Here is a 14,412-nt window from a genome sequence, read left to right on the forward strand (position 1 = left end):
AATGATAAAATAACAGTAAAAGTCTAATACACTGTGATAAGACTGCTACACAATTTCTAGTTTGTAAGTTGTAGATTTTGGGAGATACTAATATTGAGAATTTCAATGAGTGACTTTAAAAGTCAAGATCCTGTTTCCCTGTATATCAAAATTGAGTTCACACAAACATTCAAGTTTTTTCTTAATTTAATACAATTATTTAGGGCGTTAAAATTCAACTTAAAATCTATGATCTTCTTAAATTATTTTGATGTACATGTATTAAAAGTACTTTCGTATACTGTTGACCAGAAACAGAACATTTGCAATTTTTTTAATTTTAACTTTAATTACATAAAAAAATTCAGTGTTATCTGCTTTTTGCTTTACATTGAAAAGGACTGTACATAATGATGTGCATGTTATTCACAAAACATCATTCTGTAGCACACTGAACACAATATGTTGCACTGCTCTCTTCACCACAACTTCACTGAAAATTTTCATCATGAAATACTGGGTAATATCCCAGTGATTCAAACAGCATACTTCAGAAGAAATCTGCAGCCTTAGGTCGCTTGGGGAGCTGTAATAGATTGTCTGTGAGGGACTGAACATCCCCACCCTCTCTCTTACTGCCTGGTGTCCGCACTGCTGATGGGGTGCCATTCTTAGGGGTACGACTGGGGGTAAGACTGATAGGTGTCTTATCCCCAGGAAGTCTGTTGGAGGGAGAAGGGGTGTAACTGGCTCGAAGAGCTTTGTCTGTGTTGGATCGGATTCCCAGTCGTGAGTGAGCTAACCTCTGGGCAGCTGGTGACATGGAGCTTATCCTGTCCGATGTACTACGTCCAAACTTGGGTGAAAATGGTCTGAAAAAGATGAGAATTGTGTACATGTAAGCAGATGACTTATGTTAATGATATCTAGAAATATAATCTTTTTGTTGCTGTATACAATAAAACACACTTACAGTGAAGTGTCAGAGATGAACAAATTTGATTGTTATTAATGTAATTCATAATTAAATATCTGATAAGTTCATAATAAAACTTCAAGGAATCAAAATCAATTTATTATAAGCTAATTCATTATATCCTGTTCACTGTAAATCAAGTTTACAGTACATGTACAACCTTTACAAGGTGTCTATGTATCTGAGTTGGCACAGATCTTTTGTTGTCTATGGTAATTGTTAGTGCTGTATTTTCATTACTTTGTGGGGATCAAATTTCATGTTTTTGGCAAGATCGAAATACAATTTAATTGATACATTTATGTAAATTCATCACGTTCATTGATAGCTACCATGTCCTATTAATTTGAATAAGTCTCATTCACGCTACATGGAATGTTTTTGAGAAGCAGATTTTAAAGATTTTTCCTGTATATTTTAAGAACTATCTTTATTTCCTTCATCCAAAAATCTCATAAATTAAAACAGAAATTAGTATAAGTTTAAGAGTTATCTGGCTTTTTGTGGTCAGCAAATGAATTGTACCTATTTGTACTCATACCCTATATCCGTTTTTTCCCCGTGTTTGAAATTTCGCGAAAAAAGGGTAGATTTGTTCAGTTTTTATTTTGCGTAAGTTATTTTGTACGACTTAAAAAAAATTAAAATGGTAATATTTTTATGGCACACAATAATCGACATAAATTCTGCCTGTTTTATTTTTTGTGAATTAAAAATGATCGTAAAAATGTGAAAAATAGATTATTGCGAAAAAAATGGATATATGATATATTATTTGATACTCAATAATCTTTAATCAAAACACTTTCAGTGGGTATTTCCTAAGTAAATCTTTACCCCTAATAACAACCCCAACCTAGCTAGCTCAACTGGTCATGATTTACACTAATATTATACACTCATTAAGGAAGCTTTCACTAAAGCTTTTCTGGACCAGAGGTTCTTGAGAAGATTTTAAATGACACCAACATATTTTCAGTATTTTTTAATTATATCTCTCCTTGAAAATGGCCTAGGCCCTTAATTTGAACAAACTTGAATCACATAAACCTAATTATAAGGATTCATTGTGGAATTTCATTTAAAATTGACTGAGTGGTACTGGCCATGAATATGAAAATATTTACATACATGCGTATGTAAATACGTCTGACATTCATCCCTTAGAAAATCTCAATTGGGCCTCTGGCTCTGGAGATAATTATGGATAAACTGAAAGCAATCTCAACATAATTTATTTTCAATTACTTAAAAATTGTTAATTCAAACAAGCAACCATGAAAGCTTCCTTTTGTGGAGAGATCAGTGTAAAATAAAGTCATTCCTTACAAGTACATTTATACAAGTATCTATGGTACCAAATAAAAACAAGAGGCCCATGGGCCACAACGCTCACCTGAGTAACTTTGTCCCTGCTGTTCTTCACCAGACTTTCCCCCATGTAATACACCTATTGTGGTCCCATCCTATCCCAGGGGTCATGATTTTAACAATTTAGAATCTACACTACCCAAGGATACTTCTACATTAGTTTCAGCTTTTCTGGCCCTGTGGTTCTTGAGAAGAAGATTTTTTAAGATTTTTTCTATATATTTCAATGTAAAACTTGGATTCCCTATTGTGGCCCCGCCCTACCCCCGGGTGTCATGCTTTTAACAATTTATATCTACACTACCCCAGGATACTTCTACATTAGTTTCAGCTTTTCTGGCCCTGTGGTTCTTGAGAAGAAGATTTTTTAAGATTTTTTCTATATATTTCAATGTAAAACTTGGATTCCCTATTGTGGCCCCGCCCTACCCCCTGGGGTCATGATTTTAACAATTTAGAATCTACACTACCCCAAGATGCTTCCACATTAGTTTCAGCTTTTCTGGCCCAATGGTTCTTGAGAAGATTTTTAAAGATTTTTTCTACATATTTCAATGTAAAACTTGGATTCCCTATTGTGGCCCCGCCCTACCCCCAGGGGTCATGATTTTAAAAATTTAGAATCTACACTACCCCAGGATGCTTCCACATTAGTTTCAGCTTTTCTGGCCCTGTGGTTCTTGAGAAGAAGATTTTTAAAGATTTTTCCTATATATTTCTATGTAAAACATTGATGCTTCCATATAAGTTTCAGCTTTACTGGCCCTGTGGTTCTTGAGAAGAAGATTTTTTAATGACCCCACCCTATTTTTGTCTTCTCTTGATTATCTCCCCTTGTGAGGGGACTTGGCCCTTCATTTTTACAATTTAAATTCCCCTTCACCCAAGGATGCTTTGTACCAAGTTTGGTCAAAATTGGTCCAGTGGTTCTTGAGAAGAAGTCAAAAAAGTGAAAAGTTTACAGACGGACGGACAGACAGACGGACAGACGGACGGACGGACGGACGACGGACAAAATGTGATCAGAGAAGCTCACTTGAGCCTTCGGCTCAGGTGAGCTAAAAATCAACATTTAATATACCAAAACGTTTTTGTATACTTACGATGCTAATCTAGCCTGAACACTGCGGAGAGCCTTTTCCTTCTTGTCTCGGTGAGATTTACTGGCTTTCTCTGCTAAATCCATTGCTAACTGATCCCTTTTGGGAATTTCTGGAATCTTAACAAAAAAAAATCTATATAAGTAAAAGTTCAAGGGAATATTAGGGACATACATAATACAATTTTTCTCCATGAATATTGGTTCACTTATACTAGTGGTACACCTAATGTACCACTAGTATACTACATACTAGTATACTAGTGTACTATGTACATCATATACATATAGTAATCTAAAATGATATTAAAAAAGACTTATATTTCAAAGTACTTTAAATGCTGGTCCAGATCCAATAAGTGGTGTTTCCCCACCCTCCAATCTGAATGGGGTACTTTCAATTTCTCCCCAAGTCATCAAAGGAGATTCATCAACACCTGGAGCTGGAGAGGGAGTTCCCACAAATCCATAGCCATTCACCCGCGGGGACTCGGCTGGAAGTATTTCCTTGCCATCATGTCCTATTTTCCCCTGATTGATGATGGCCTTCGCTGAGGCAGCCTCTTTTATGAGAGCCTGATTTTTGTTTTTGTTCCAGGGACAGTGTGTAAAGCGTGTGTTCTCATGTACTATTTTTCTTGGTTTTTTCTGCTGAGCATCTATGATTTCTTGTGCACTGAAGTCTGCACCTAAAAGAAGAAATTGGCATATTTCTACAATAACCTGTGCATTTGTATATACTGTATCATATTTTTATCAAATTACTCATATTCATGACTTTTACTTTTATCTTTGAGATATCCAAGTGTTTAATAAACTCAAAAAAGTAGTTGGGACTATGGACTAGCTAACTTAGAAAAACAAATGATATTTTGACAGAAAGGTGTTTGACACATCAAAGTTCAACTCCTATACATGATATAAAAGATATAACAGTTCAACTCTCACAAACTGTGATAACCCCCTTCCCATCTTCGCTAGCCAAGGGTTTCCGATCCAAAGTAGATTTCGGATTGGAAACCCTTGGCAAGCGAAGATGCCCCCTTCCCAACCCTTCAATAAACATTTCTTTTTATTAACAAGTTTTTAAAATTTATCAGTAAAATATAAAGTCTAAATCTTTCATAGTTATGATCATTATGTAGTTCACTAAACTGTCTAACAATCTGCTTTTCTTTGTCCATGATCATTATCCTACGTGTTTGAACAAAATTTCTTCAAATATATATCACTTGAGAAGTTTGATAGAACATGTATGTCTGAAAGAGTCGATGATATGCCAGTACCCACAGTCCCAAACATAAGACCAGAAGTCACACAAACTTACCATCAGGAACGTACATCAGATTGTTACGAGCCTGGTATTTCCATGTGTCTACGCCTGCTTGGGGAGCTTCTATTGCTGCCTGCTGTTCTATGCTTGGTAAAGCAAGTCTATTTTCTTCTTCCTGTTTACATGTAGGTACACAAAAGATTTTTTTTAATTCTGAAAAAGCTCACCTTTAACACAAATTAAGACCCAAGTTCATTTAAATAAAAATACCAAAACAGAGTTTTCAGTGATTTTATATCTGACAGCATCATGATATGAGTAATTTATCAGAAATTTTGGAAAATCATATACATGTAACATGTAAATCAAAGTATTCAATCTATTTCTTAAATTTAACATTTTTGATTAGGTTCATATAATGATACTATGAAAACTAATATGTGCATTTTTTTTTTAATTTCAAGTTTGCCAATCAATTTTCTATTCCAGTAATTATAGTAAAACAAATTCATTTAAACAAGTATCAAATGCTAGAACATAATCAAATATGAAGACAAATGAATCTAGCCAGTAATTACAGTAAAACAAATTCAGTTGAACAAGTATCAAATGGTAGAACACTGTGAAATCACAAATTTTTGTGGGGGGTAAATTTCTTTGTTTTCATTGTATAAAGAACCCATGAATTCATATCCCCCATAAAATGTGAAAATTACATACTGCTTTATAATGTTTCTTCTTTTTGCATGAAATCAAACCTCCTTGAACCAACTATTTTTCCTCAAACCACAAAAATTTCACCCCCATGAAAATAGTTGATTTTACAGTAACCAAATATGAAGACAAATGTATCTTACTTGTTTTCTACTACTTTCATTCTCAAACAGCCAAGCATGTTTTTCTCTGTGTTGTTTTTGTGTCTCCTCTAAAATCTCAGCAAATGATGCATTGTCTTCACTTGTGTTTTTTGACATGTATGCATCAAGTGATAATTTTGGTTGTTCTGTTAAAAAAAAACAACTTTCTTTTTAATTCAAATTATTCAGACAATTTGTAATTAAAGAAACTTAAAACAAGTCCCTTCATAATATTGTTCATTTTAGAATTTATATATATTTTTCAAAATTCATATAATTATTCATTTAGAGGCATAATTGATCATATTTAAGCCTATGACTACTTTTCTGGTCATTTTTAAATTTCATGTGTGTTCTATTTTATTTCAATGATTCATACAGTCATTTTGCATTTAACATACACACAGAAAAAAGATGCAGACAAACACATCTACATACTCTTGGTAATACATTTACAACATCATCCAAATTTTACATCTATAAAATCTTATTTTTTTTCAAACTTAATTGAAAGAAAAAGAAAAAAAAATATTGCTGAAAAAAAAAATCCCTACTAACTTTTGTTGCTTGTTTCATCTTTCTCCTCTTTATTTTTCTCTTCATCTATTTTTTCTGATGTTGGTCCATCATTTTGTCTAATATCTGGTGTTTCAAATGTTGCAGGTGAATTACCTGTCAAAAATTACAAATCAAGGTAACATGCATTTACTTACAATTTTGGGATACATGAGGTATCACATTCTATTTCTAAACTGATTGATAAATTTCATTAATTCATAAATATTTTAAATTTTCCTTACTTTAAATAACAAGAAAAGGATGTGTACATTTTTTTTTTTTGATTTTCAGTACAAAAACAATTAATGAAAATTTGTTCTTAACTTACAGTCTGTCCTGTTTGTGGCAGGCCTTCCACCAGTAAACTTAAGCTGAAACTTTCGTAGTTTTACAAGGTCATTTTTTTCTAGAGCTTCAAAGTATTCTGCTTTGGATTTTAAGTCAGGAAGATCAGGAAAAAAGTCTTCTTCTATAATGTGTTCAACATCCTGTAAATCCGAAGTAAATCATTCATAATACAGACGAAGATGAACTGTCAAAACTTGCCCTGACATTTTAAGCAGGGAAAAATACAAGTCATTACTTGACTGCTCAAGGTTGTAGTTTTTTGGTTAATATACCGTTATACCTTTACAAAAAATAAAATAATATGCTCAGCATCATGCACATCGTGTGAAACTGCTAAGTGAACCTTAAATCCCCCCTCCCTATGTTGAATTATTTTAAAGGACCATATACAATCCATAAGGACCTAAAAAGAGCAATAAGGAACTTAAATCGATGACTATTGGATTGAACCAAATAAGCATATGCTAAATTATAAATCAGTCTACACAAAAACTCAGTGGTCCAAAGACTGAGGCCAATGAATTTGAGGTCAAGTCAGTGAAAAACAAAAATCAAGAAGTCTTCGAGTTATTTGCAAAAATTTGCCATCAGAATCGAAATAAATAGATAAATGAAAAGCACCCAAAGTAATTTAAGTGTCAGGTCAGTATACTTTGTTTATTTTTAGAAGAATAGAATGATAACAATACATGTACCCATTAATGATTATATGAAATCATTTCGTGATTACATATGTACTACAAAAATTTTGTGGGCCAGTAAATTTCACTGTGAGCCAGTAAATTCTGACATTCACTGGTCCTATAAGCCAGCATGTTTGAGGAGTTTTCATGATCATGAAGACTATTAATTTGACTTGTTCAATAATTAAAAAAATCATGTACAATATACTAAAGAAAGATAAGCGATGCAAATTTCAATAGTATTGACTATGTATGAATGCAAAATTTTTAATTATCTACCATAATTAATCACTTTAATGTTCTATTTCATTATATAACTGGAGGTTTTATTCCTGATTATTTGAGTTCCTTTGGGATTCTCTTGGATATCTTTTGGGTCTTTTGTACTACTTGATACTCCTGGGTACTTTTAGGTAGATCTAGGAACCCGGATGTGACAAATGTTAAAACACTATTTATCTTTTAATGATGTATATCTAACAAGGATGTGTCACTTTAGCAGTCGCACCGTCTGACAGTCTAACATGTTACAATCAAACAGAAAAATTCTAGACAAAGGTAAAATTACAATCAAAGATCTTGTAGGACTAAAAAGTTAAAACAAAAACCGTAACAGTGAACATGATTACGTCTATAGTTATCCTTAATTCTCATTATATCGCGGGTTCCATTGTATCGTGGTATTTTCCAAAAATTAGGATACAATTAATTCATATCCTTTTTGTTGATGGACTATCTGTCTGTCGTCTGAATGTTGACTTTTGTGATGGTTAAAAAGTATAGAACACCTGTTGGAAAAATATTTATTCAAATAAAACGAAATTTTACATTCCCGTTTTTATTTTATTTAGACCAATGAATATATAACCAAGTAAAATCCATAATAAAGTTCATATTTTGAAAGCCTTAAGTTTGTATTATTGTTAAGATTTTCAATATGTAGATTTACATCATAAAATAAAAAATAAAAATTGTACTTTGTGACAGTGCCAAGCCTCCATGTTTTTCAATACCGCAATACAATGAGACAGTGGTTGTATGTTCGTTCATCCTAAAATGCATTCGCCCTCGACGCCGTTCGCCATCACTCTCGTTCGCCCAGAGTACGTTCGCTCTAAAACTCGTTTGCCCAAAGTCCATTCGCCCATAATATGTTTAGTCAGTTAATTTTTCGTAATTTCTTTGATTTTATTGGATTTTATGAATGTTTGTATAAAGTATAATTTATTTTACATGAACATTCAGTATAGATAAACATGATGAAGAAATTTTTAAAAATATGTTAAATAATCGATGTGATACTTGTTGATTTATAAGCAATGTTATACAACTAACATTATATTAAACTAAGAATAAAAGATTCGTCAAAAAGAAAATATAAACCTTTTATTCAGAGGCTTATCCCCAATTAAAATAACCTATATACATAATTAATTTCAATCTCAATTTCATTAATTATTTTCTAAACATACGTACATGTTATACGAACCTTAAAAAAAAAACAAATGAAGAAAGTGTTCCCTAATTTACGGTAAGTACTAAATTAACAGCAATTAAATGTTTATGATTAAGTCTTTGATAAACATTAAAATCAGAAAAAATGTCAATACTGAGGGAAATGAAGTATGCTTATTAGATCTTTTAATTAAAAAAGAAAAGTCTTAAAATTCAATGATAATGTTGACATAAATTATTTACGATAGGGCGATCGAGATATATGTCAAACAGGGTATAGGGGGAATAAGAATTATGGCGAAGGACCCTGCACAAATGGACTCATGCGAACAGATAGATAGGGTGAATGGACCCAATATCCTCCACTTTAGGAGGTATATAAGTCTTCCTGTTTTAAAAATAGATTACAAAGTAAACGAAGAAAGCTGAGAAAATAATTAGTCACTAAAAAGTTAGGCCATTTCGCACTGAGATGGTTCGCGCCAGGATGATTCGCGCCGATTTGGGCGCGAAACATCTCACGTTTTATTTTAAATATTTCATCACATTTTCATCCGTTTTAAATTATTTATCAAATATGATATAAATATTTTGTGTACTCAAATTCATGACTTAATAACGTCTGCTATAGTTAACGGATCGTACGGTGCCCGTTTGCTCAGCGTGTCTGTTCAACAATTAAACAGTGTTTCAATGAGGATTTCATTGTAATAAGTTGGAGATCAAAAGGTGAGAATTTAACATGTTTAAGTTGATGTGTGGGTTGTCCAAGCCAGCAATAATTACTTAATTAGATGGCGGTATTATAATTATCTACTTATACGTAATTAGCACGGTTATGATAATTCATAATTTTGCTATGTATGTATACTTCAAACACAGACATAAATAATTTACGTCTCTGCTTCAAATAAAATCTTCTTAAATTTAAAAAAAAATGTTCCAAAAATATCTATATTTACATATATTTAAAAACTAAACTCAGTAGCACATTTATGTACTTGGAGTGAAACATCGCGGGGCGAACCATCTAAGTGCGAAACAGAACGGGCGCGAAACATCGTGGGGCGAACCATTCATAGGTGTGAAACATCCCGTTACCTTTGATGAAGAGTTAATGTAAGAATTTGGAATAACTTTTTTACGTAATAGAAATAAAAACCGCGATATTATGAGACACCAGTATACAAGCCATCTGGTACTAACAAAATATTTTTCCCGGATTTCTACTTCACTATTCTTAGTACATGTGTACGATAAGTATATTTACGTTTAACCAAGAAAACATCAAGAAAAAAGTTACAAATAAAAATACCTTTGTGTATGTGTCTTCGTCCAATATTTTCTGTGGTTTCTTCTTCTGTATAACAGTGATTGAACTTGCTGGAATAACCTTAAGTGGGTCTTTCTTTTCTAAGGCCATTCGTACATACTTTTAATATCTGATCAGAATAGATTCCTCTGTCATAGAACCCTATCGTACGGCCTACGTAGACCTAGAACTCAGTAACTGTAAGTCAGTCAGTAGAAGACCAGGTGATATGTTTTGGTTTTTTGGGCCGTCGACGTCACTGGTGCGCTTTGAATTAAAAACGTTTCAATCACGTTGATGTATTTTAAAAGTCAGCATGGTAGCGACTTGCTCTCCGGATTATGAGTTCTCTATACGCAAGAAAAAAAAATTGGCGCAAATATAATATCAACAGTTAGACCTTGAATCTATACAAAGTTGGGAATGACTAATACTATACATGTCTCTGATACATGTGTAATGATGTTCATGCAAGGGGGGGGGGGGGTGGGGGGTTAAGGGATTTCGAATTGAGGGTGGACTTTTTTAATGGGCAGGGGGTATGGGCCGCCTGAACTGCTTATTGCCCCCAGTAGGTCCAGAATAAGATACTTTTGGAGGTCCAGGGGCAAAGCCTCCGAAAGTTCCTGAATTTTAGTGTTTATAAGACTTAAATTTGACCTTATAATTAGCCATCATACATGTGGGTGTAGTTACACCCCCTCAGGCAAACACAAACACATTTTAGTGTTATCAATTAATCAAATTACGCAAGATTTCTCATCAGAAAATTTCTATCGAATTTAATTTGAACACAACCATGAGCTGTGATTTGATCCCATCTACTTAAATTGATTGGATTTTAGCCACCCCTATTTTCATCGTATGTGATCACGCCTCTCGCCCCTAGTCATACGTCATCTTTTTGTAATTATAAACATTTGCAAATGAATTTTACTAGATATAAGCAAAATAAAATAAATAAATAAGAAAAAATAAAAATGATGCACAATTTCTGAGTCAGACTGTCTTTCCATGCAATGCAAATGCCGAAGCCAAGGGGGAAAAAAAATACAGTCAAGTAAATTACTTCAATATCTTTGAATTTCATCCATTCCTGTTCTTTTAGTAATTTTCATGGCATGATCTGTCTTATATTTATTTATTTCTTATTTAGAAGTCTACCTGACCATTAAATACTTTATTAAAAAATACTCTTTGCAATATACTTTACTTTAAATATTTTTGTTTTGTTCTTTTATTTAATATATCTATCAGTTACATTTTTTACGGTGCTTAATTAACATAGGTGAATAATTAAAGGGTATTACGTTCTCTCAAAGTAGAGTAAAATTTCCCTACATGATCAATAGAACCCTGCCCTAGCATCAGACAGCATCAATAGATCAACGTTTTCAGAGCCCCACTCTAACACCAGAACCCCTGACTAACGAGTCAATATTTTCATAATTTAGGTATAGAAGCTCCTTTACTCTCCATAGACATGCACTTGTTTTGTTTGCTTAGTTCCTAATAGCAGATAAGATCAGAACCCCTGACCCAGGGGCCATAAATTTCACAATTTAGGTAGAGATACCCTTGCTCTTCATGACAATCCATTTAGTTTGTCTGCAAAATATATATGGGAGAGAAGATTTTTTAAAAAAAAATATGCATTTTCACTTTATGACCAATAGAGTCCCACATCAGACCCCCTCATCCTGGGGTAATGAATTTCACAGTTTTGGTAGAGGCTCAATGCTCATTACAATCATGCCAACAGTTGGACTGCTTGAAGTCCAGGTATAGAGAAGACGAATTTTGTAGATTACACTGATTTTGATAGTTTTGGCCTTACCCCTTATGCCCCAGGGCAAAGGGGCCATGAAAATCACAATTTTTGTTCCACTTTACCCATATGCTATAGGCAAAATTGACTGGAAAATGGTTCAACGGATCCAGAAAAGAAGCTGAAAATGTTCAAAAGTGTACGATCTACGAACGACAAAAACAGTTTGAAAAGGTCACCTGAGTCACTCAGAAAATGACAAATCACCATATTATAGAGTCAACGGTAATAATGTCAAAGTATCAGCATACAAATATAAGTATCAATATATATAATGTCAAAGTATCATCATGACATGGAGAAGAATTAGCGTATAATGTCAAAGGAATGAAATATGGATATAACGAACAGTATTCAAGCTCACTAGTCCATTCAAACAAGCAGAGCAAACACGGACCTCTAAAAAACATCAGAGGTGGGATGATATGCCATGGAGGAGTAAGCATCCCCTGTCGACCGGTCACACCCACCGTGTGCCCACCGTCACGCTCTGGCAAACGGAAAAATTCTTAGACAAGTCAGTGTTTAAATGGCCTAACAATTAGTATGGAAAAAGCCAGTCAGCATGACAGACCGCATTTGCCAAAATGAATGAATGTCAAAGTATCATCATGAAATAATGAATGTCGAAGTGTCGTGAAATAATGAAGATCATAAGATAAAAATGAGGGTGTATCTGCAGTATATTAAGACCAATAATCAGCATATAATGAAGTATCATCACAACATGAAATTTATCCAACATGAGGCAGTTGAGGCATTCCCTAGGATCATATTGCTTCCAGCATGACTTTGCTATTTCCTTAACAGAATACAACGAGCCCTAAATTAAAAAAAAAATTAAAATCGTGTTTAGTTAGATAAAAAAGAAAGGATTAATGCACAATGAATTATAATCAAATAAGGCGTGGGCTATGTGTCTGCTTTTAAAAAAAACTATTCATAATAAAATCCAGGGTGTATACACTACCACCAAAATGTTGAACAAAACCAGTTCAAGAATTTTGATGTGAATTCCGGCGGAGATATAACTCGTTTTTCTGCCCATTTGAAAGGGCGATAATATTGTGTTATTTCTCATCATTAGTTTATCGAAGGGTTGTTCTATTTAAACCTTATCATTGCCTTCCCCAAACAACGTGACCGTCTTGATAGGCGATCATTGGATTGGTCTCCCGTTATGACTATATTAGGGCGCCAAACAGGATGAATCATATGACCATTGGGTGGACCTTTTCCGGCGGTTTCCTTAACAATCACAGGCGCTGCGTGTTAAAAGTTACTACACAGAACTATGCACGCCGAAGCATGTCATCTTTTTGTGGAAAATAATTGATCTTGTAATATTATTTTTAAAAAAAATCGCAGTGCTATTCTGAATATTGCATGGGAGCAAAAATAAAAACAGCTGCAGTATAATGTTTTTTCCAACAAAGTAATAATTGTATATTTGTAATATTAAGATAATTTTTATATCCAAGTAACATTTGTAAATATTACTGGTATCGTAGTTACAATATATATGAAAAAAACATTAATCACAAAAGTGGAAAAAATGCATAACATATGAGATTTTGTATTTTTGAATTTTCAGAATCAACGTATCATTACCTAATTTACATGAAAAATACACTTGACATGGACACGATTTGGGAAAATGCATGTTTTCTAAAGGATCCTTAAAAAATTAACAGCAATATTAATTTACTGTAATAATTTCCCACACATTAATTGAATGTATATTAATAATTAAGTTAGTTTTCATATATACAATTAACATTTCAAAAAAGTACTGCAATACATGTACAGTGTATTTATTTATAATAATATTATGCACACGATAGGAGGTTTTATATTTTGAATTTCAGAATCACCATAGAAATATTTAAAATACATGAAAAAAATACCTGAAAAGTATTTTTCTTAAATAAATATTGATTAAAATTAGAAATAAACTTATCATTTCTTGGCTTATTATATTTGTATGTATGTTATAAGCAGCACTTTGTGTTAAGTCAACATAAGAAAAGATACACAAACACTTCTACATATCTTGTAAAGCATATCGAAATTAGATTTATTTCATTTACATTCAAGGGAGATTCTCCGTGAAATGTTGAATATTCATTGTGACTGAAGTTAAAAATAAAGTAAGTGTATGCTGAAAACGACTCTCTCAATAACATTTCATAACTCGTGCATGTTGGTTAAAAATATATATTGACAATATCTATGTGGTTTTTGGAGACCAGGTCTTCCAACAATCTGTTGGGATTCCCATTGGTACCAATTGCGCCCCGTTGTTAGCAGACCTATTTTTGTATTCATATGAAGCAGGATTTATTCAAAATCTATTACATGAGAAAAAGAAATCTCTTGCTATGGCCTTCAACTCGAAATTTACATATATCGACGACGTATTATCAATTAACAATAGTTATTTCTTTTCATATGTTGACACGATATATCCCAGTGAGCTTGAAATAAAAAATACCACAGAGTCTGACACATCTATTTCATATCTGGATATTTTACTTGAAAAAGACGTTAATGGTAATCTAACAACAATGATAAACGTGATGTCTTTAACTTTTCGATCGTCAAATTCCCTTACTTATGCAGCAATACCCTTATCATCTGCATATGGGGTGTATATCTCTCAGTTGATTCAAT

General features: G+C 33.0%; 1 protein-coding gene across 1 annotated transcript; it reads right to left on the reverse strand.

Moving 5' to 3' along the window:
- Nucleotides 1–214: 214 nt before the first annotated feature.
- On the reverse strand, nt 215–10,103 carry LOC133205950 (splicing factor ESS-2 homolog). Its single transcript, XM_061341849.1, has 8 exons — nt 9,915–10,103; nt 6,442–6,601; nt 6,114–6,227; nt 5,556–5,701; nt 4,753–4,873; nt 3,759–4,114; nt 3,430–3,545; nt 215–851 (listed from the first exon to the last, which is right to left on the reverse strand). The coding sequence occupies exons 1-8, from the start codon at nt 10,020–10,022 to the stop codon at nt 530–532; spliced, it is 1,443 nt and encodes a 480-aa protein (XP_061197833.1). The 5' UTR covers nt 10,023–10,103; the 3' UTR covers nt 215–529.
- Nucleotides 10,104–14,412: the final 4,309 nt, after the last annotated feature.

Source organism: Saccostrea echinata, unplaced genomic scaffold, assembly GCF_033153115.1.
Source record: "Saccostrea echinata isolate AGI-Se365-2 ecotype Australia unplaced genomic scaffold, CSIRO_AGI_Sech_v1 ptg000054l, whole genome shotgun sequence".
Classification (NCBI taxonomy): domain Eukaryota; kingdom Metazoa; phylum Mollusca; class Bivalvia; order Ostreida; family Ostreidae; genus Saccostrea; species Saccostrea echinata.